This window comes from Lipotes vexillifer, unplaced genomic scaffold, assembly GCF_000442215.2.
Source record: "Lipotes vexillifer unplaced genomic scaffold, Lipotes_vexillifer_v1.1 scaffold248, whole genome shotgun sequence".
In the NCBI taxonomy this organism is placed as follows: domain Eukaryota; kingdom Metazoa; phylum Chordata; class Mammalia; order Artiodactyla; family Lipotidae; genus Lipotes; species Lipotes vexillifer.
In genome coordinates this window covers 2,694,970-2,718,657 of record NW_006777568.1, presented here as the reverse complement: position 1 = coordinate 2,718,657, position 23,688 = coordinate 2,694,970, and the positions used below count along the sequence as shown (strand labels likewise).

The following is a 23,688-nucleotide window of genomic DNA, read 5'->3' as shown; positions in this document are numbered from 1 at the left end:
CGTGTCCCCTGCATCGGCAGGCGGACTCTCAACCACTGCGCCACCAGGGAAGCCCCTTTTTTATTTTAAATTCCAAGGGTATACATTTTAAGTTAAAGGCAGTGACCTTGCAGAATTGTGTTTCCTAATATTGTGTGGATGACCCCGACTTTCTGTGATGTTTTCTGCTCAGTTGCTGGGACTGAAGTTTGATAGAGAAGTCAAAGCCCTTGGGTTGTGAAGTTCTGAATTCTTGTTGTTCTAGGATCCTTGATTTGGACTTGGTGGTGCGAGATGAAGATGGGAACATTCTGGATCCAGAGCTAACGAGCACGATTAGTCTTTTCAGAGCTCATGAAGTAGCCTCTAAACAAGTGGAGGAAAGATTACAAGAAGAAAAGGCAAGTTCTCCTCTTGGTAATACGCCATTTGCACATGGAACACGGTTCCTCAGCATCAGGTTACTACGTTAGTAAAACACCACCAGTGATGCCCATTATGTGCACTGAAAAGGACCTGAAAAGGCACAGCCACACAATATTTCATACGACCTGGGGTGGAATGGAGCCCAGCGTCAAAACACGCTGCTGATGACCTGAAAGCATTTCAGCTCTTGACGGGGGTGTGCTTCAGCTCAGGGGGCAGGATTTTAATGACATTGGCTTTGTGGTCTTAGCTCGTGGGAAACAATACTCGATTCTGTGTTTCCTCTGATAGGAGAGTGACATATCTAAGCTCAATGATCTTATTTGCAAAGCAGAAATAGAGACACAGACGTAGAGAACAAATGTATGGATACCGAGAGGGAATGGGGGGGTGGGAAGAACTGGGAGATTGGGATTGGCACGTATACACTATTGATGCTACGTATAAAATAGACAACTAATGAGAACATACTATATGGCACGGGGAACTCTACTTAATGCATTGTGGTGACCTAAATGGGAAGGAAATCCTAAAAAGTGGGGATATATGTATATGTAAGGCTGACTCATTTTGCTGTACAGTAGAAACGAACACAACATTGTGAAGCAGCTGTACTCCAATAAGAGTTAATTAAAAAAAATAAGCTCAGTGAGGGCGGGGACACGTATCTTATTGATCTTTTCCATCTTCCATGGCCTTTAATGGTATCTTGTATGTAGTTGACACTGAGAACTCGATTGCCTGATCGAGCCATCCATTCATTCAGCAACTGTTGAGCACCTACTCTGTGCCAGGTACTGAGGCCATAATGATGAATAACAGAGATGTCCTCGGAGGGTTTGATCTAATGGGAGAACCAAAAAGTAAACAAGCAACTCCACATGTAGTCTCCATTCTGATTCATTGACTGGGCCCCTAAATGTTTCGTATCTGAAGAAAATACTCAGTATAAGCTGTTATGGGACTGGGACCATTGCACAGGGCACTGTTATTTTCAGTTGGGTGTGTGCCTGTGTTGAGAGTGTCAGGTGAAGACAAGGAAGACGCTGCATGAAGGGCTTTGCTGTGTTACTGCAGCTAGTTTCACATTGTTTTCTGTTCTGTAGGGAATGAACAAAGCAAGGAATAGCCAAGAGTGTTGCTCTTGTCGACTTTCTGTTGTATTGTTTTATTTCCACTGACAGTCTCAAAAGCAGAACATAGACATTAACAGACAAGCCAAGTTTGCTGCCACCCCTTCTCTGGCCTTGTTTGTTAACCTCAAAAACGTGGTGTGTAAAATCGGAGAAGATGCTGAAGTGCTCATGTCTCTGTATGACCCTGTGGAGTCCAAGTTCATCAGGTCAGTGACATTCCCTGGCTGCTGTCTTTCCTCTTTGGTTACTGTTGGGAAGATGGCCTCAGGACCCCCCACAAAGTCTTGCTGTTGCAGGGAGCCCTAAGAGTGATCAGCTGGCCAGACTTCCCCCAGGTAGCTGAACTCTGCGTCCGGGTCAGCTTTCCTGCGCGTACGTGGATATTTGATGGTAAAGCTGTAGTCTTGTAATGTTATAAGGACCTGGCAACTACAGCTTGAAGTCATGCTTCCTATGTTGTCTTCAGAGGATGTTTTGTTTGTTGACGCCCCCGCCCAGCCCCACCCAATATATTGCTCTTGTCTTAATCTTGCTTTTTCGAGCTTTGGTTCTCTGTGAATGTCATTTCTGGACCTACTGTAATTACTCCGAGATGGTTGGCTGGAATACAATGTCTAGAACGGTGCCTGCTATGTAAAGGCTCTCAAAGAATGTTTGTTCAATAAAATATTGTAAATCCCATCTCTGCCATGTCTGTCCTTTCTCATGTGCTCTCTTCTCAGTTCTTGCTTTTGTTCCTCAGTATAACTTTCTCTTTGTCCTGAGGGAAAAAGTATGGTTTAAACTGTGTGTGTGTGTGTGTGTGTGTGTGTGTGTGTGTGTGTGTGTGTGTTTGTGTGTTTTAAAAGTCTAGAATCTTCACTCGTATTTTTGAAAATTTAAAAACTTAGTATATGACAGAAAACAGAACAAATTTAATTGCCACTTCTGATAAGGACTTTATTTCTTCTTGTTGTAAGATTCAATATGTATTTTTAGGTCATATTTGGTTTGTGTCAGGCTCTGAAATAATCAGGCAGTTTTACTTTATACTATAAATGAATGAATGGTGAATGTGAGACTATAATTGTTCCAAATGAACAAATATGCTTTTCCTAATAAACTTTTAACATATACACACAACTCTGTAAAATAAACAACAACGACCTACTGTTACAGCACAGGGAACTATATTCAGTGTCTTGTAATAACCTATAATGGAAGAGAATCTGAAGAATACACATGTGTATAACTGAATCACTGCACTGTGCACCTGAAACTAACACAACATTGTAAATTAACTATACTTCTATTTAAAAAAGTGGTTAAAAAAGTAATAAGAACTTGGAAATGCCGTTTGCATATAGTTCCTTTGGAATTATAACCCTGGGCATCCAAAATTAAAACCTCAAGGACTTTGTATAGGCCGTCCTTACATACTATCCTGTATGGAAATTGCTTATATTGTTAATGGCAGAGCAGCTGTATCTGATGTGGTTGATATTTCTGAACCCATTTAGTTGTCTGCATAGTGGACCTCCGTGGTATTAATTAAAAGTGTGGATGTACATGTGGTACCCTGTTCTATTTGGGAAATTAATTTGCTTTTATTTCTTTTTTTCAAGTGAAAACTACCTGGTTCGCTGGTCAAGTTCAGGATTGCCTAAAGATATAGACAGATTACATAATTTGCGAGCTGTTTTCACTGTAAGTGCATCCAAAGATGTTCATTTGAATTGCTTACCATTCTAATGACTATTTTTAATGACCGCCGTCTGACTTCTCACCACACTAGAGCATGGGTCCTTGGGATGCCTTTAATACTTGTTAATTTACTATAATAACATAACTGCCCAGGAATCTTCTGGGTCTCTAGCTACCCTTAGAATCCCCACGACAAAGATGTGTACTCCATTACGTTGAGTATGTCTCTTAAACTTGGATCTTAAGTTCATTTAATGCTAATTGACTTTTGTGATTCAGCTCCTTTTTGTCTTGTGAATGACTTATTAAAATGCTAAAAACTGGCTGGAGAAAAGAGTTGCAATGCACCTTTCTACTGTCTGTTTCAATTGAACCTGCATTGAGTAATGGTTCTTCAAAATAACTTACGGAAATTAATATTTCTAGGATCTCGGAAGCAAAGACCTGAAAAGGGAGAAAATCAGTTTTGTGTGTCAGATTGTTCGAGTGGGTCGCATGGAACTGAGAGACAATAACACAAGGAAGCTGACCTCCGGCTTGCGGCGGCCTTTCGGGGTGGCCGGTAATCCACTTCTTTCCTTTTTCTTAAGAGTTTCACGATCATCACCTTTGCTGTGAATACAAGCTGCCGTTGAATATTGGACAGCGGGCTGCTTGATTTATAAGCTTTTCTGTTGGAGAGAAAAAAAAAATGTATTCGTTCTTCTCTGCATTGGTTCAGGTCCACATGCAGCTCAGGGTCTTTGCTCCACAAGCTTCAGGTACAAATTATATATTTGGTTTGAAAGTAGATCCTATCTCCTGGAGGAGACCCTGACCCACATGCTCATCCTGGAGGGAAACCAGTCACTGGAGGGTTGCAGGGTTTCTGGACTTGGCGATTGATTGATTTAGGAATGAATTTACACAGAATGGTCAAAGGGATTAAAAGGTAGAAGGAGCAGAAAGCCCGGAGAGGACAGAGTTCTCTTCAAATAGGGGCCTTTTATCCTGCCACGTGTGCTCTGTTTTTGTTTTGTTTTTGGTGACAGCACAAGTAAAGGGAGTGATGAGTTATCTCTGTGGAGGGGAGAGGAAAGTGTCCCCAGGACGTCCTAATTAGTTGACCTCTTTCAGTGTCACTCTCATTTTTCACAATTTGGGAAGTGATTTTCTCTCACGATTTGATGGCTGCAGTGGAGTTTCATTACGCAGCCCTCTGTTTTTTCCCGTCCTTTTTGTGATTCTTGGGATTTATATCAATAGGTATATGAGAAAATTCTTCCTTTCTGATACATCACTGGATTTCTTGTATGAGTGGAGATGGAAGGACTCTTTACCTGGGCTACCAGGAAACTCAGGGCTTAGTTTCGTTTAGTTTTGTTTTGGCCCATTTTAAATAGATTTTATTTTTTGAGCAGTTTTAGGTTCAGAGCAAAAGGGAGCAGTGGGGTGAGGTAGGGAGGGGGTAAGCGATCTCTTACCGTCCACGTTCATCCCAGAGGGCTGGCTTTCCTGAACTGTTGAGCTGGTGTGTTTCTATAGCTGCTACGTAAGGACCTGAGCCGCCTTCTTATGTGTCTCCCAACTTCCTACTCCTGTCTGCTCTGAGACGGAGGGAGGACATTTCATCGTGCGATGTGGCCATGTACGCTTTGGGCACAAAAGGAAAATCTTTTAAGGCAACGATTCTCAGCCCTAAGTGTATTTCTCATTTGCACTTATACAATCATATATACAGTCTGGGGAGTTATTAAAACATATTCTTGCCCAGGTATGCGATGCACATCCTTGAACTTGGATCTTTGTGTCTCTTCTGACTGTTGGGAGAGGACGAACCCCTAGAAGCGGATCCTGTGCATCTTGGCCACCTGGATGCGTGGTGCCCAGTGGCTATGAGCAGGCTGTGGGGAGGTGTCACTCGAGCCTGCTTCTCATCCCTGCCTTCTTGGCTTTCTACCTGTGCTGTCCCTCCTCTATCACCAGCATCCTGACGCCACCTTCCGTCTACCGCCTGCATCCTGTGATGTCATGCTTCTGGGCCATTTAGATCCTCCTCTGTCACACACCCTTGGTGACTACACACAGCTGGACTCTTGGCTTTCTTTCTCTTTTTAATAGATTTTTATTGGAGTATAATTGCTTCACAATACTGTGTTAGTTTCTGTTGTACAACAAAGTGAATCAGCCGCTTGATTTATAAGCTTTTCTGTTGGAGAGAAAAAAAAAATGTATTCGTTCTTCTCTGCATTGGTTCAGGTCCACATGCAGCTCAGGGTCTTTGCTCCACAAGCTTCAGGTACAAATTATATATTTGGTTTGAAAGTAGATCCTATCTCCTGGAGGAGACCCTGACCCACATGCTCATCCTGGAGGGAAACCAGTCACTGGAGGGTTGCAGGGTTTCTGGACTTGGCGATTGATTGATTTAGGAATGAATTTACACAGAATGGTCAAAGGGATTAAAAGGTAGAAGGAGCAGAAAGCCCGGAGAGGACAGAGTTCTCTTCAAATAGGGGCCTTTTATCCTGCCACGTGTGCTCTGTTTTTGTTTTGTTTTTGGTGACAGCACAAGTAAAGGGAGTGATGAGTTATCTCTGTGGAGGGGAGAGGAAAGTGTCCCCAGGACGTCCTAATTAGTTGACCTCTTTCAGTGTCACTCTCATTTTTCACAATTTGGGAAGTGATTTTCTCTCACGATTTGATGGCTGCAGTGGAGTTTCATTACGCAGCCCTCTGTTTTTTCCCGTCCTTTTTGTGATTCTTGGGATTTATATCAATAGGTATATGAGAAAATTCTTCCTTTCTGATACATCACTGGATTTCTTGTATGAGTGGAGATGGAAGGACTCTTTACCTGGGCTACCAGGAAACTCAGGGCTTAGTTTCGTTTAGTTTTGTTTTGGCCCATTTTAAATAGATTTTATTTTTTGAGCAGTTTTAGGTTCAGAGCAAAAGGGAGCAGTGGGGTGAGGTAGGGAGGGGGTAAGCGATCTCTTACCGTCCACGTTCATCCCAGAGGGCTGGCTTTCCTGAACTGTTGAGCTGGTGTGTTTCTATAGCTGCTACGTAAGGACCTGAGCCGCCTTCTTATGTGTCTCCCAACTTCCTACTCCTGTCTGCTCTGAGACGGAGGGAGGACATTTCATCGTGCGATGTGGCCATGTACGCTTTGGGCACAAAAGGAAAATCTTTTAAGGCAACGATTCTCAGCCCTAAGTGTATTTCTCATTTGCACTTATACAATCATATATACAGTCTGGGGAGTTATTAAAACATATTCTTGCCCAGGTATGCGATGCACATCCTTGAACTTGGATCTTTGTGTCTCTTCTGACTGTTGGGAGAGGACGAACCCCTAGAAGCGGATCCTGTGCATCTTGGCCACCTGGATGCGTGGTGCCCAGTGGCTATGAGCAGGCTGTGGGGAGGTGTCACTCGAGCCTGCTTCTCATCCCTGCCTTCTTGGCTTTCTACCTGTGCTGTCCCTCCTCTATCACCAGCATCCTGACGCCACCTTCCGTCTACCGCCTGCATCCTGTGATGTCATGCTTCTGGGCCATTTAGATCCTCCTCTGTCACACACCCTTGGTGACTACACACAGCTGGACTCTTGGCTTTCTTTCTCTTTTTAATAGATTTTTATTGGAGTATAATTGCTTCACAATACTGTGTTAGTTTCTGTTGTACAACAAAGTGAATCAGCCGTATGCATACATATGTCCCCATATCCCCTCCCTCTTGCATCTCCCTCCCACCCTCCCTATCCCACCCCTCTAGGTGGTCACAAAGCACTGAGCTGATCTCCTGGTGCTATGGGCCTGCTTCCCACTAGCTAGCTGTTTTACATTTGGTAGTGTATATGTGTCCATGCTACTCTCACTTTGCTCCAGCTTCCCCCCCGCCCCACCCCGTGTGCTCAAGTCCATTCTCTACGTCTGTGTCTTTATCCCTGACCTGCCCCTAGGTTCTTCGGAACCTTTTGTTTTTTCAGATTCCATATATATGTGTTAGCATACGGTATTTGTTTTTGTCTTTCTGACTGACTTCACTCTGTACGACAGACTCTAGGTCCATCCAGCTCACTGCAAATAACTCCCTTTTATGGCTGAGTAATATTCCATTGTATATATGTGCCACATCTTCTTTATCCATTCCTCTGTCGATGGACACTGTGGTTGCTTCCATGTCCTGGCTATTGTAAACAGTGCTGCAGTGAACATTGGGGTATATGTCTCTTTTTTGAATTATGGTTTTCTCAGGGTATCTGCCCAGTAGTGGACTCTTGGCTTTCTTAAGATGGACCCTCATACCTGAACATAGAAACGCTTGGGCTCTTAGTTTGGGGGTGACACCCCCAAGTCCTTCATTCTTCCCTGGGCAACGGGGACCTTTGATGCCCAAAGTCCCAATCACAGTGAGAACTTTCTTCACCAGGGCCTGTGTGCTGAAGACCAGTGAGGGAAAGACATGGTGATGGGCGATTTCAACGCCTTTCCCTCTGAGACTGGGCTAGGGGCCCAAAGGGGCTGTCAGTCCCAGGAAATAGCAGAGCTAAGGCTGCTTTCAACTTACTGGTGCTCAGACCTAGGTTGTGTTTCTTGCTCACATGCTGCCTTCCTGCCAGTAGTTGCTGGGCCCCTGGATGTGTCCAGGGCTAGAGACGGGGCTTTGACAAGGGAGCTGGATTATCAGAGAGACTCATAGTCAGCTGGTGGGATGAGTCCCAGAGGAGAGAGGTCTGCAGACACAGGAGAGCTGCTCACTGCGTGCGGCCTGGGCTGCAGGAGGTAGTCTCCTGGGTTCAGACTCACTTGTTCTGACCCATATGGAGGCAGCTGTCTGAGCTGCTGCTGCAAATACCGAAGGCTGATTGGACTTGGGCTGAAAAATGAGCTCTATTTGTTGGTTCAGAACTGGTGGTAAAGATGGAGTCTTGGCCATATGACCATCTTAACAACAGCAGGGATGCTTCTGTTCTGGTCCTGCAAATCCCTTCCCCCTTTTTAGGGTGGAGGGAAGTGGTAGAAATGGAAATTGTCCTCATTTTTAATATATGATTGTATGTTGTTAAAGAGGGGACTGTGCAGAGGGAAATAAATGAGGCATGTTGCTCACGTACCTGCAGTCAGTTGTGGTAGCTGAGCAGAGGCAGAGCACGTGTCCAGTGCCCCTAGGGCTCTTCTTGGGGTTTCTCGCTGTGTTGGTCTGAGCTGGGCATCGGTGATGTTCCAGCCGCCAGATTTTGGGCACATTCATTCACGTCTTTGAGACTAGTTTCCTCAACCATACAGTAGGTGAGTGAGGGGATTAGCTGTCCAGTGTTTCTTGAAATGGTGTCCACAGATGCCAGCGCGGGGTGGGTAAACCGTAGCCACTTTATGTACTGTTGCCTTATTGGGGCCGTGCAGTGGCTGATGTGAGGCTCCAGAACAGTGCTGTCCAGTATGGTCGCCCTGCCACATGTGGCTATTTGGGCATAAAAATGAAATCAGAGTAAAAATTCAGTTCCTCCATCCCACCGGCCACAGTTTAGATGCTCCTTGGGATAGAAAATTTCATCAACACACAAGGTTCTATTGGAAAATGCAACTCAAGTCAGTGCCAGTTGGATAATAGACAAAGGAATTTATTAGGTGGAACTCTGCTGTTTAAGCCCCAACCCCATTTGGGCTGGTGTTTTCAGATAACTTGATCGGTCTTTCAAACGTGGAAATACTTTAAACTTGAACGTAAAAAAATTGCACCAGTTTATGTTTGTTGTTGGTCAGAGGACATTCTGATGTTCTTTTGTTTGTTTGTCTTCTATGCTGATAGCATTTAAGCAAAACCACCTCTGTTCTTTTCTTGTTCCCAGTGATGGATGTAACAGATATAATAAATGGAAAAGTAGATGATGAAGACAAACAGCATTTCATTCCCTTTCAGCCGTAAGTATGGGGCAAAGTACTTAACCAGATAGAATATGGAAAATGTATGTTTGTAATAATTATCTTTATAATTCAGTTTATAAATTCAGCACAAACAGGAATTGATTATTGAATAATAATGAAACATCTGTTCAGGCGCTGCTCTAGCGAAGGGCATTTTTGTAGTCGCAAGAAACCTGGGTGAAAGTTTATGGTCTTGCTAGTAGAGGATTTTACGTGTGATCCCTGACGCGCCTTATCACGTAGGACACTCAGAATTACAGTTCCAATCTGAGCATGCATGTTTCTTTACATAATTGATTTATTCTAGTAGCTATTCACAGTTTCAAAATACAGTAGTTTCAAATTCCTCATGGGAAGTTGCTGTCTTCAAAATAAAAAAACCACACACAATAAGAATGAATTCTTCTGTAAAGTGAGAAATAATACTTGTGATTTTTCTGTCTCTGGGGCTGCCTCGAGTGGACGTTGTCTGTGCTTGCCACTTTTAGGGTTTGTCCAGTTCTGACCTGAAGTCTATAGAGAGGCGTGCTTGGAAAGCACTTGGAGGACATTCATTAAATTGATTCTCCGATTTGAAGGTAGTTCCCGTGGAAAAGGTTGAAAGAATTGGTGTTATTTCCCTGGAGATTAAAGCCAGAGGGCACCTGGATAATGGTCTGCAGTCCCTTCAAGGGCACTTCTCCACCTTAGACAGAGAGAGAGGAGGAGGAATTAGAGGGGTTTAGGTTAACTACAAGAGGGGGTTTCCTCCTGGCGGTGTGAAATCTTAGAAGACAGAGTAAAGGATAAATTGAGTTAGAATGACCTGTCATAGTGCCCTGCATTCTGTCTTTTCTCCTCATTTCTGTTTCTACTTAAGTGATTCCAGGCTTGAAAGAAATTTTATTTTAGCCAGTTCTGGTTGTTTTCAGGTGTTGGCTGAGGGGGTTTGGAGGTTGGCGGGTGGCAGGGGGAGTCCTGTCCTGGGGGGATGGGGGAGCAGGAGGTGGGAGGTGGTCTCCCTTTGCGCCCCTGTCTTTGCACGACGGACCGCGCCTTCAGCCCCGGGCTTGAGAACCACTTGTTCAAGGTGGAACAGAGTGGTTTTCTTTGCAGGCAGGTCATCTGGTCAGGCAGCATCTTGAAGCGTGGCTCACTAGGCATTTAGAATAACAGAAAACATTGCATTAACGTGCCTGAAATTGAGGTTCACTTTTACGTATCTCACCACACAACTGGAGGTGAAGGTTTTTTGTGGCTTCATTGCTTTAGATTTATTCTTCTGTCCAACACTGTAACCACTAGCCACGTGTGGCCGTTTCAGTTCATGAAAATTAACTAAAATATTTAGTGCGTCCATCACACTAGTTCCATTTAAAGTCTTCAGTACCACAGGTGGCTAGTGGCTACCAGATTGGTCAGTGCAGGTAGAGAACATTCCCGTCATCATAGAACGTTCTATTGGAACGTGATACTTTGGAATCATACCTGGTGAAGAGAGTTACAAAGGGAACTCCATTCTGCAGAATCTGGAAGTTTCTTTAGTAAACAAGGAGAACATAATCTTGGAACATGGGCAGATATTGAGGTAATAACTAAAACACACCATTATAAAACAATACTATTAAGTTGCCCATGAGAAAAACAATGCAACCCAGTGATGTTTTGAATGCCGTTTTTATTCATTAGACCTCAGAGTTTCTTGATGCCCAAATGCACCACTGCATTGAAATTACCTGTTGCCTACTAGTGTCTTCTGGGAAAAGTCAAGGGAAAAAAACCCCTTGGGTTATGGTTTGAAAAGTGAGGGGGGTTAGTTTTAGACTCACTAATCTCAGTTTCACCGGGACTTGTTATGACCTACTTGAGGTGGCATCTTGCTGCCACCTTTTTCTCTCTTGTAGTGAAATGTCCACTTAATCACATGTGCAGTTCTTAACTGTAATTTGTGACTTCCTGCTCCATTAAAGGAAGACTGATATACAGATTCATATGTTCAGTGTTAGAAACAGAAGAGAAGCATGATTTTAATAGCAAAATAAGCAATGGAAATAGTTCTTTGGGAAATGCCATGCTAATGAAACCCATTTTTTGCTCCATTAAAACTGATCTATTATACCACAGGATAAATTTTAGGGAAGGAAGCATAGAGTACATTTCTCTCTCTCTGTTTTGTTTTTTTTTTTTTTTTGCGGTACATGGGCCTCTCACTGCTGTGGCCTCTCCCGTTGCGGAGCACAGGCTCCGGACGCGCAGGCTCAGCGGCCATGGCTCACGGGCCCAGCCGCTCCGCGGCACGTGGGATCCTCCCGGACCGGGACACGAACCCGCGTCCCCTGCATTTGCAGGCGGACTCTCAACCACTGCGCCACCAGGGAAGCCCTCTCTGTCTTTTTTTAACTTGGTGAAGTAAATGAAAACGGCACTCAGCTTTCTTGAGTAATGTGGGCTCAAGCGATAAATAGCGCTTGTCCTAGATTCTGAAATAATTTTAAACATTATATACATGATGTATATTTTCTTGCTTATTGCATATTGTGCTTTGCTGTGCTACATGGTATTTCCCTTTGCCCATGTCGCCTGTTTGTTTTTACTTTCTCAGTCCTAGTGCAGCTTCTGTTAAAAGCTCCTGATCCATGAGTCCCCAAAACATTGATGATTTACATTTATAATTGTGTCACAGTTTTACTCTTCAGGCATCGTAGTTGTGTTCTCTGAAGATTATGCCACTCTTTTCACATTTAATTCTTTTAGGCTACATTTAGTGCACAGTCTGATGGAGCAAAGTGGTTGCTACCCAAGCTTCCCAAGCAGTTAGGTCCGAGGGATCTTTTGTTTTTTATGTCTTGGTTTTGCTTTTCCCTTCAAAGCACCCACCTCTTGACCTATGTTATATGGTCAAGAATTAATGAAAAAGAAGAAATGGTCATAAACATTCCTTGGGATTAAATGCTCTTCGGCCAAGTTATTTTCAGACAAGTTCCCTTTTTGTAAGTTGTCTGATAGATGTGGAGTGGTGCTCTGGTTCACCTTTATTTCCCGGGGATGGGGCTGACCTCGTTCGCTTTACTTCTCTTGTGTGGTTCAGCATTTTCCTGATCAATGCTCTTCCCTGTCTCTCTTGTCACCTATCCTGTCCTTTGTCGTGCATTGACTTGTGATGACTCTCTCTCGCACTCGGTGATGATGATCTCTTGTGTTCCCTTGTTACCGTGACCTCTGGGTCCCTGTGCCCCTTTGTCTCCTGTGGTCTTGGTCGTCCCGTGCCCTCCAGGCTCGCGTTGGACGACGCCATTCGACACAAGCCGCTGAACATGTCATCCCGTTTTTCACCCAGGGTGGCGGGGGAGAATGACTTCCTTCAGACTGTTATAAACAAAGTCATTGCTGCCAAAGAAGTCAACCACAAGGGCCAGGGTATGTATTCTATGGTTTTGTTTCTATAAGAGTCCATTTGCATGAACTTGGGAACATGCTGTGGTTTGAATTTTAGTTTGATGGTGATGGTGACGATGATATTGATGATGATGATGAAAATGACAACAGTGATGATGATGGTGATGGTGATGATGGTGATAATGACATGATGATGATAATGGTGATGATAATATTGATGATGGTGATATTGATATGATGATAGTGACGATGGTGACGATGATGATGACGATGATGATAACAGTGATACTGATGGTGGTGATGCTGCTGACGCTGATAATGATGATGGTGGCAGGGTTGGGTAATGCTGTACTCACTGTCCCTGATGTACAGCCTGTGAGGGTTTTCTTGCCGATCATCTTTGTAAGCATTGCTGAGAGCCACGCTCCTGGATGAGAGGAGAAAACTGACTAGGATACGATGAAATGTTTGGAAAGAGCCCAGGGTTGATAGGACTGGAAGCAACTCCTCTGTTTGCTTTCCTCAGACTTCTCCAGCCACCTCCTCTGTTCAGAACACTTGAATGACTTCACAAGAGAACAAAGTAACTGTCCACTGCCTGTGATTGCACCTTGCTGTACAGAGACATTCAACATCACCCACCTCCCCACGTGCTCTTCTCGCTGGTTTTTTCTCACTCGTGTTGTGAACTAATCACTGCCACCTTGTTTTCCGGGGCCCCTGCACCCCGTACCCCTGAGAAAGTGGCTCCATTTCGCAGACTGGTTCCCCTTCAGTTCTGTGATCGAGGGCATTTCTCCTCCCCTGCTCCCCAGCCTGCAGTCATCGTTTTTAATCCCACGCCGACAAGTTTCCCCGTGGCTGACCCTCTGTTGGCAGAGGCAACGAATCAATCATCACGGGCTGGTGACAGCTGGCACTCGGCTGGCCAGGAGGGCTGCCGGAAAACAAGTGTTTACTGAGGCCCCGCTTCCAGCTGGAAGGGAAGTTGGGGGAGTCACCTTCTGAGTTGCTCCGACCTGAGGCTGCTTTTAGCACCAGTGGGAATATCCATCCCTCAGTCCTTGATTAGATGCAGACCTAACCATAAACTCAGTAGAGCTGAGGTGAACAGACCTGCTTCATTGTCTAGTTACCTTATGTCACCAGACTTTTAAGAAACAGTTATCTTGATTCATTTCCCATTGTTCTAAGGGAGAGCGTGAATCAAGCCTAAAGAATGTCCTGGAGGCATTAACAGCCCCATCCCTCTGCAGGGACTTTTTTGGCTTTCTTTTGATATGAACCACCCCCCTTACCTGGAAAACAACAAAACAAAAACCCCTGCCCAAAACGTTAATGAATCATGGCCTCTCTAGACAGAGAATTTTCAGCTGACCCAGGACCCATCTTCTCGTAAATTAGCAGCCCTCCCAATTTGCACTTTAACTGAAAACCACGGGGAGATCCAATTAAAGCTGTTTGATTAGAGCGCTAGGGCCTCCGGCCCCCGGCTCCTCTTGTAAAGTCATCAGAGTTTTTGATACACTTTTATTACAGTCACACAGGAAAAGTGGAGACTGGTGGCCGGCCAGCAGGAACTTGATCACAAAGAGGACCCATGGCCTACCTCTGTCAGTCTCACTGGTACTGTGGCCAAAATCTGTGTCACAGAGATGGACTGTTGCCAGGGTACCCCGATTCCTTGAACTCCGGGGGGAGGAGGGGTGCTTTCAGGTCACAGTGAGAGCTAAGTGACAAGAACATTGATTGTTTTCAGAGGGACCGTTGGTGCCTTCCTGAACCAAAATGCCCTTGGGCCACATCACTGGCTCAGGTTGACCTTGAACCGGAAGTGATGGAGTGACCTTTCGCCAGGGCTCACTCTCAGGCCTATTTCAGTGCATTCCAGGGAGAGCTGAGAGGCCCGGGGCCCAGTGAATGCAGCGTGGAGCGAGCTGCCAGGTTTGCGGGGTTTTGCCCAGTGGAGCCCCACCCATGTTTCCATCCATGGTGACCCATCACTTCACACAGTCAAGTGCACAGAGCTGTGGAAGGGACTTGGAGGGACGTGGCCTGTCCCTTCTGAACTGGTCTCCAGGCTTTGGCCTAGTTTAGGTTAACATCTACATGTTTACTTGTTGCAATGGACATCTTTTATATGTAGCCCAAATTATTCTGAACCCAGAGGCACTGGGTATTTTATGTGGACGGTGAGTCCTCATACATCCCCAGACATCTGCTCCTGTTGTTTGAAATATAGTATATGCTAATAATCCCTTTTGTGTTTAGTTACTCTGGTTTAGCAAAAGTCAACTTAAATACACTTTTCCCTTGAAAATTGGCCTCATTTCCTCCTCTGAGGAAAGTGTTTGAAACCCAACGTAACTGGGCAGATTTAATCTCTGTGTTTAAATTGTGTTATAACAAGTTGTGTCACCAAGTTACTGGTTCATCAGCTAGTTGAGCAAGCTGGTACTTGTGAGAAGGAAAAAGTGTTGGAAAGACATCTTTACTTTTAAACCCTCTTAATTATCTCAGCACGTCCTGCAAGTCCTTGAAAAGTGTCTTCGAGTTAGATTTATTCTGGAGATATTCCTTCCTTTGCGAGGTTTCGGGACTCAGACTCCTAAGATTTAGCTGCGTCCTGATGTCCCCAGCAGGGAACAGGTTCATGTCAAGTGTCATGTGCAGTGATAATTCCCCTTGCACTTCTGTGAGCATCCCTTTTCCCTGGTCTTCTCTGCTGGAGGACAGAGGCAGGGGTTAGGTGCCCGGCACTCCAAGGGTCCGTCTGTTCACTCATCCTACACAGGCTCCGGACGCGCAGGCTCAGCGGCCATGGCTCACGGGCCCAGCCGCTCCGCGGCATGTGGGATCTTCCTGGTCCGGGGCACGAACCCGCGACCCCTGCATCAGCAGGCAGACTCTCAACCACTGCGCCACCGGGAAAGCCCTGTGGTGCTTTTTTAAAATGTAAATTTATCTATTTATGGCTGTGTTGGGTCTTCGTTGTTGCTCGCAGGCTTTCTCTAGTTGTGGCGAGCGGAGGCTATACTTCGTTGTGGGCTTCTCATTGCTGTGGCTTCTGTTGCGGAGCATGGGCTCTAGGTGCACGGGCTTCAGTAGTTGTGACTCTCAGGCTTGGCAGTGCAGGCTCGGTAGTTGTGGTGCACGGGCTTAATTGCTCTGCGGCATATGGGATCTTCCCTGATCAGGGATGGAACCCATGTCCCCTGCATTGGCAGGTGGGTTCTTAACCAGTGCACCAGCAGGGAAGTCCCGCTTGTGGTGCTTTTGTGTGAATTAGAGATGGTCTGTCCTCTGGGTGAGTGGGGAGATGCATCGCTGCCAGGATACACAGCTTGGTGAGCAGAGTGCAGGCTGGATTTAGCTCCCACTTGCCTTTCTTTGCTAGTTGCCTTGTGCAGTGCACATCCTGAGCAATGATACACGTGTGCCTGCTGGGGTGCTACCCCGTGACCACTCTTTAGAGACCAATTTTTATTGGTTATGCTTCTCTCCTACTTCTTCACGTCTCCCTCTCATGATCGGGAATTTTATATCTTAAAAAGGAAGAAAGGGGAAAAATGTAGAAGGAAAGAAAAAAAGGAAACAAACAAAGAATTCTCCCTCTGTCTCTGTATTGACTCGCTCTTGACGCCACTGTTGATCTCTCAGGGGACTCTTTCACCTGCTGTCCGCCCTTCATCTCCTGTCACCTCTCTGCCCGTCTCCCGGCGGCATTTGCCCGTCTCCTCCCCCAGGACGGCTCCTGCTGGGGCCCACCCTGGTTGCTCCGTGCTGCAGACGCTCCCCTTTCCTCGGGCTGCATTTTGTGCCATCGGCCACACTGATGCCACCCGCACCTGGTTTTCTTTTTTCTCTGCCCTCTGCCTACCCCTGTCTCTCGCCGACTTCTCGTGCCCTGCGTGGACTCTCGGTGTCAGCAGCTCTCCTGGGCACAGGACGGGCGTCTTCTTGCCCTCCTCCCTCTGTGCTCTGACCCTTCAGGACGTCTCCACTGGGATGCAGGGTGTGCCAGCACCCGCTGTTGGCCATGCCCAGGACTGTCGCCATCTCTGAGAGCCACTCCCCCTCCATCCCTCCTTCCTCCACTTCTGATATGACCCTCATGCTGCTCACAACACCCCTGCCCCCGGTGCTGAGGCCCTGCCAGTGTCCGCCTGGGCTCCTGCAGTGGTCTCTTCACTGGGGTCCTCACCTCGCCCTAAATTCCCAGCTACCCAGTCCCATGCAGCCACCTGAGCCCTGTCAGGTCGGGCTCCTCCCCCGGGCCCTTTGGTGGGGACCATAGCTCCTGCCACGGCTGACAGGCCCTGGGGTCAGGTCTGTGCTGCTTTCCCAGCCGCATCCCATGCCTCTTCCCCCTGCATCTTGGGGCTGCAGCCTGGAACCCCCTTATTTAGCGTCTCCTCACCCCTCAGATCTCAGCACAGTGTTCCTTCCTCAGGGGAGCCTCTGTGACGCCCAGGAGCGCAGTCTCCACATGTGCTTTAGAAAGCTCTTTGTAGGCACGTATTTCACAGAGACACCCTTGGTGTTTGGCTCATGGAATGGAAGTGAGCCCCTGGCAGTGGTGTAGTGAGTCTTTGCCCTGTGTCTGCAGTGCCTTGTGTGGGTGCACATTAGGTACTTTTGAATAAATCAGAGGGACAGTCTAGTTGGCAAGAGGAGAGGGCTTTCACCAGCTGGTAAAGAATAAAATGTCATCAGTGACTGTGGACTTTCTCAACGACAAGTTGTGTAAATCTTTGCAGAGGACAGGCCAGCTGCTGGGAGACGAGGGGGCTGGAGAGGGGAGGGGGAGGGAGTGAGGCGTGAGGTTTAATTGAGCAGAGCCGCTCGTAGCAGAAGCAGCCTCAGGTGCGTTCCTTGTGTGTCCACATCAGCTGTCTTCCAGGTCCAGTTAGAATGAAAGTTGTTTGTGAACAAGGTCTGTGGTTTTCCCATTTCCTCCTACTGAGTGCAGGGTGCTGAGCTAAACAGTGGTGAGTGGTCCCCGGAAGCATGCATCTAGAGGAGGGACAGCTGGACAGACAGACACATACACACGTGGGCACACACACAGTAGTCATGTAAGTGAGGACAGGTACTGTTATGTTCTGATGGGCAGGTGGGGTCCCGCAGAGCTGAGTGAGAGGAGAGCAAGCGGGCCAGGCCCCCAAAGTCTCAAGGATGGAGACCCCGACCTGCCAACTGATAGTGATACCCCTCCCTCCCTAGGAAAGCACGTCCTTGAAAACACTGACAGAGCCAAGCGACTGCTTTGTGTCCTGCCTTTGACTTTGTCAAGTGTCGGCTTTCTTCCCTCTTATTGTTTGATTGCTGCTCCTGGAGCATTTTATACAAAATGCGTCAGCTTCTGTGGAGCGGGGGAGAGAGGGCAGGGCACACACGCCTCTCAGGTACACCGTGCTCTCTCTTGGGCATCCTTGAATCTCTTTTAGAGGGTTTGAAAGCCTTCATTTTCCCCCTTGGAGAAAGGAGCTGAGTGGTGGCCAGAGCATTAGTTGCTACTTTGCTGTGACATTGTGAAACAGAGGGACGGGGCTGCCCTGACTGCCGCTGTCCCAGTCGTGTGGGTGGCCCGCTGGTGTTCCCCAGCCCTGTGCTCTGCGGCTCCCCTTCCCGGGAGCACGGGTGCCACTGAGCAACTGGATACTTTCGTGGGTTTGTGAAGCTGTGCATTTACCTCCTGAATCCTCTCCCGCTATCATCCTTCTTGGGAGAATGGAAGATGATAGCCTTCTTAATCCGCTTCCAGAAAAATGCTACCTTCTGATTTATCTTCAATGTATATCAACTCAAAAGAGTCATCAGTCCCAGGCAGAGGTAGCACGTAACTGCTGTTACGTCCTTAGGCTCCTCCAGTGTGGGATTTGCATCCCAGCTAATCAGATGCAGGCATCTGTGCCAGGCACCTTTTCCCTGGTCCCGCTCCTGTCTTTCTCATCCACCTACACGTCCTCTTAAGGCATTGCGTTGTGAATTAAAAGCTGCTCATTCATTGATATTGATTTCATGAAAACTTCTAAAAATGTACAAGATATAAAGATGTACATGATAAAATGTGACTCATGCATCCATTGCTTTTCTAGGTTTGTGGGTAACATTGAAATTACTTCCTGGAGATATCCATCAGATTAGAAAAGAATTTCCTCATTTGGTGGACAGGACCACAGCAGTGGCTCGGAAAACGGGGTTTCCGGAGATAATCATGCCTGGTAAGAATGGATGAATCCTTTAGCCCCTCTGAGCGTGGGGTGGATGCGGCCGGCATTGGGAGGGTTTATGTAGCTGGCCGCAAAGAGCGACATTTAGGTAGGAGCTCAGGGAAGCAGAGGGTCGAGGGTGTAAAGCCCCGCGTGGCGATGGGTCATTCCTGCAGGCAGGAGCTGCGGCCAGCGTGACAACCGAGCACCCGGGGTCAGGCCGAGGGGAGGAGGTTTCTCTTGGTTGTAATAACCCTGGAGGGCTGGTGTGGAGTGCCTCCTGGTGATACAGTAACAGGGATAAGCGAATGAAACAGCATTGGCCAGAGACCCAGCCCTGAGACCTTGAGCTGGTTTCTGTCGCCAGCTGGGCAGAACGCCATCATGATCGTGATCAAACGCACTGCTGTTCCGTGTTCTGCTGTTGCCCTTAATCAGGATGCCTGCAATTTGTCTTCTGCCCACAGTGTCTGGAATGGAAGAATGGGCGTTTGACATCTCACTCACCCTGGCTGAAGGACTGAATGCGTTTGGTCGAGTGATACTTAATAATGTGTTAGAGGGTGATCAGACAGGGGACCGTTTGGAGAGCTGTGCAGAATTCACTTTTAGGCTCTGAGGAACGGATTGATTATGATGGTTGGGCGACTCCTTTACGATAATAACGTACGTTCACGATGATGGTCCTGGGCCCGTCTTATGATCCTATAAGAGCATTTGAATTATCCAGAATGTGTTCAAAATGAAGGGAGCACAAAATTTGGGTAAATATACCCTCTTATGTTCCAAGCTTTGAAAATAACCCTCTTTAGTAGGTTATGGGTTAAATGTCTCTTCACCACAGTGGCCCACAGCCTTGAACCCCATCCACTGGCCCCGAGAAGTGAGAGTGCAGGCATCCCACCCTCTGGTATGAATTTCATGTCTGCCCCTCCCTGGCCCTGGGCAAGTTACCCGATCTCTCTTAGCTGTGGTTTCCTCCTCTGAAGAACAAGAATAATAATAATTCCTACCTATAGATCTGGTTGGAGTTAGGATGCTTTAGGGTGTAAGTAACAGAAAACACAAGGCCAGCTCAAATGGCCGCACCCTGAGTATATTTGTCGGTCATGTGAATGAGGAAAAGGGACAGAGCCTGCTGCCAGGTCAGCCTGGACCACTGGCTCCCGTTCTCTGCAGCCCCCTCTGCTGAGCTGTCTCCTTTGCGTGTTGACTTTATCCTCTGGGGACAGGTCCTGCTGGCGCCCATCTTCTTCCCAAATCCCAGTGTCCTGAAGAAAACGACATGCTTTCCACCCAGCGTTTCCAAACAAGCAGGCCGAGCGTCATCTGGCCTGGACTGCTCAGGTGCCCTGGGGACCCTGGACAGCGATGGTGGTGACATATGCACATCGGCCACAGGGACCTCTGGAAGGGGCCAGCTCCTCCCAGCTGCAAGGGCTGTATGAGGGAGACAGGGACACACTACACATGTACACATCTGGTCAAAAGAAGGAACATCTGGTCAAAAGAAGGAAGCGGGAGCAGGAGGTGACAGCCCCACACAAAGGCTGCCGCAGGGCGGATGCACAGGTTCCATGGATGAAGCCTGTGCATGTTTACACCCGGTACCCGCTCAGTGTGTATTAGTTATCACACTAGTATCGCCCCAGCCCAACCATGGGTTTTACGCTTATTAAACTGATAATGAGGGCCCATGTTAAGGTTAACCTCTGCTATTTACATACGCCTTCAGTTTCCAAATGACATTCATATTAATCATCTGATTTGATTCTCAACGAGATCTTGGGAAGCATGAATCTTTATCCTTGATAACCGTGGGATACTTTTTGGTTTGCAAATACTGCTCCCGTTAATAATCTAGCTTGATTCCATATAAGGATCTTGGAAGCCTACAAATTGGTGTTGAACTAATTCCCATCAAGATTAAGCCACAGCCTGAAGACACACGGGTAACGAGCAGTGGAAACGGGGCCAAAGCACCCCATGGTCGGTGCTTCCCTGCAGCCTCCTGGTACAGGGCTTTGCTGTAGGTTCACAGGGAGAGCTGGGCACTCAGTGTGCCTCGATGTTATTGCTTTGTTTATTTTAGGGCATTTTAGGGATATGTTCTTTCTGCTCCCTCTGCCTTTCAGGGCTGTTGTGGGTCATTGTCTACTCTGTCTGTTAAAGTGATAGGAAGGACATCTGACATCAGCTAGATTGAATGTTTGCCAGTCTCACCTGTAGAGGAGGTAAGCAGGACACTCAGCAAGTTAAGAAACGATGGAACACCTATTGCTTGTATGAGTCAAGGCTGTTCTGTATGCAGCTAATTAACTTGGACTTCCGAGTGGACATACTGTTTGCATTTGGATTCGAGGTGCAAATTTGTAGGTGAGGATAACGTCATTGACATCATGCATTTATCTTGGGTGACCTTAGGAGGCCCTCGTGTGCAAAGGGAAACCTGGGAAACTTCTGGTTCACACTGCTTGTGCCTCCCTTACAATTGATAGACTTAAAAAGTAAGTCTAAACCTCTAAGATAGTCTCATGATCGATGCATGGGAAAACTGTGCAGCTGACCATTGTTCTGGCTTGTTCCATGTCCTAAGTCTGGGGTTGGGCTTCCCATAGCGAGCAAGCGTGGCTTGAGTGAGTCCCCCACATCCTCGGTGGCTGAGTGACCACTGAGAGGCTGTGAGCACCGCACCTTACCCTTTTGGGGGGGCTCTGTCAGACCCCCGCCTTCAGCCTCGCAGAACCTGTGCCTGCCTTCTTGTATACGCGTGTTTATGGAGACGTGCGTCTCCTTTGCACCGTGGGAGAGCCGGCCGTGTCACTGTTGCTGGTTCTCCTACCTTCTCATGCCCTGCTGGGGATCCCTAGGTCCTTCTGAAGGATCCTGGTAGGGAAGCAGAGTTGTTGCCGGAGCTGGGAAGGCGGCTGGAGGCTTGGATGGGCCACCTGTATCTGCTTCCAGCCTCCTTCCTCCCCAGAATGAGAACCTTGTAGCCCGGGAGGCATTTGCTGGGACCCTCTTGTGAGTGAGTGCCCATCGGGAGTATTGACCTCGTATAAACTGGGTCTTACTTTTGGGCTGGAGTCAGGATCCCTAGGCCCATAGCAGAAGGGGACCCTGAGGTTCAGCCACCTCCCTGCCCAGCGCATGCTGCTTCTCTGGCTGATGAGGCCCGTATGGAGCTGCTGTGGCCCCTTTTGATTATGGTGTTGGTGCTTTGGTAGAATTTTCAGGCGGAGCGCTGGTACAGACGACCCTGCCTTATCGATCAGGCCGTTTAGTGGTGAGTGGCCTGGGAGGTTAAGTGACTGGTCTGAGGTCACACAGCTAATTAGCGGCAGGTCCTGGACCGGCAGCCTTGCCTCCTGCCCCCAGCCCTGTGCGCCATCCTTCTTAACTTCTCCGTGGTCGCTATCGGCGATCACAGCCCTACTTCTGTTCCAGCAGCTACTATGGCAGTGGTAGCAACCCGCTGGGATTATTACAATAATGACTTTTAAATGAAAGCTTAATCTAATAGTTGGCTACATTAAAAGCCAGAATAGAGCAGAGTCTAGAAAGCAAAAGAAAAGCAAGAAACCAAGGGGATTTTTTCTCTTCGGGGATCCTCGTTCTTTGCCTAGAGCAGGTCATTTGCTGCTCCTGGCTACACTGTTGAGGCAGCCAGACAGACAGCAGAGCAGCCGTCAGAGCGTAGCGATGCTCCCTCTAAATCATGTTGCTAACGAAGCTTGCAAAGTTTTCCCAGTCGGACCATTACCAGGGGCTTTGTGTATTCTCAGGAGGAGGAAGCGTCTTGAGCTCATTTGTTGCGTGTGTGTGTGGGGTTGTATTTTTTCTGGGCACAGTTTAAGGCCCATCTCACTTTAAAAATGTATGAGGCTTTGCTCCCTGTGTCCCTGTTCAGGATCTTGACGGCTGCCTGCTAGGAGGAGAGAGGATTCTTTGCAGAAAGTTTCTCTCTTGACCCATCCCTAGTCCCTGATCCTAAGTGTCAACTCAGGACCTTGGCTTGTGGTTCCAATACTGTTTTTGTTCAGCTCCTTAGTGGAACAAAAAGGAGGCCAGTGTTGCTGGTTATCCTTGCTGTGCCAGTGGGTGTTGGGATACACCTTGGCTACTGAGGCTCAGATGACCGCAGCCATGCCCTAACAAGGGGTGGCGATGTGGGTTGCAGTGGGCCATGGATGCTGGGGGTTGTGGGGGTCTAGCGTCTGCGCAAACCCACTGACAGCATTCGAGCTGCCCCGGGCATGGTCTGCCCGCGGAGTGTAAGAGCTCCTCTGCCCACATGAAGCACCAAGCAGATAATTAGAGGCCCTGACATTTTCCTCTTGCAAGTCTTATAGTGATGAAAATTGCCTTTGTCATGCTGTTAAATGCGGACACTATTTTTTAGAAAATATTTCATAATCATCTAATACAGTATTTATGATACTCTGCTAGGAATGGCAAAATTCACAGTTACACTGTGAATAATGGATTGGTTTTTATTTTTTTTGTGGTACGCGGGCCTCTCACTGTCGTGGCCTCTCCCGTTGCGGAGCACAGGCTCCGGACGCGCAGGCTCAGCGGCCATGGCTCACGGGCCCATCCGCTCCGCGGCATGTGGGATCTTCCCGGACCGGGGCACGAACCCGTGTCCCCCGCATCGGCAGGCGGACTCGCAACCACTGCGTCACCAGGGAGGCCCTACAGATTGGTTTTAAAGGTGTAATTTTTCCCCCCCAGGTGACGTCCGAAACGATATCTACGTAACGTTAGTTCAAGGAGATTTTGATAAAGGAAGCAAAACGACGGCAAAGAATGTTGAGGTTACAGTGTCTGTTTACGATGAAGATGGAAAACGACTGGAGGTATTGATTGTTGCAAAGTTGAACCTGTAGTGTTTAAGTTTTGTGCGCCTTGGCTCTGCTGCAGGATATGCCAGAAGCCACAATCTCGTTTCTGGGGAAGAGG

The 23,688-nt window shown here is 47.4% G+C and overlaps 1 protein-coding gene across 1 annotated transcript in view; it reads left to right on the top strand.

Annotated features, from left to right (window-relative positions):
• Positions 1-23,688, top strand: part of DOCK1 (dedicator of cytokinesis 1) — a 475,984-nt gene that overhangs the window by 22,162 nt on the left and 430,134 nt on the right. Inside the window, exons 7-14 of the mRNA XM_007451187.1 lie at positions 245-380; positions 1,590-1,747; positions 3,146-3,227; positions 3,651-3,786; positions 9,061-9,133; positions 12,390-12,532; positions 18,613-18,738; positions 23,461-23,585. Coding sequence (XP_007451249.1) covers positions 245-380; positions 1,590-1,747; positions 3,146-3,227; positions 3,651-3,786; positions 9,061-9,133; positions 12,390-12,532; positions 18,613-18,738; positions 23,461-23,585 — 979 coding nt within the window. The remainder of the gene's footprint in view (positions 1-244; positions 381-1,589; positions 1,748-3,145; positions 3,228-3,650; positions 3,787-9,060; positions 9,134-12,389; positions 12,533-18,612; positions 18,739-23,460; positions 23,586-23,688) is intronic.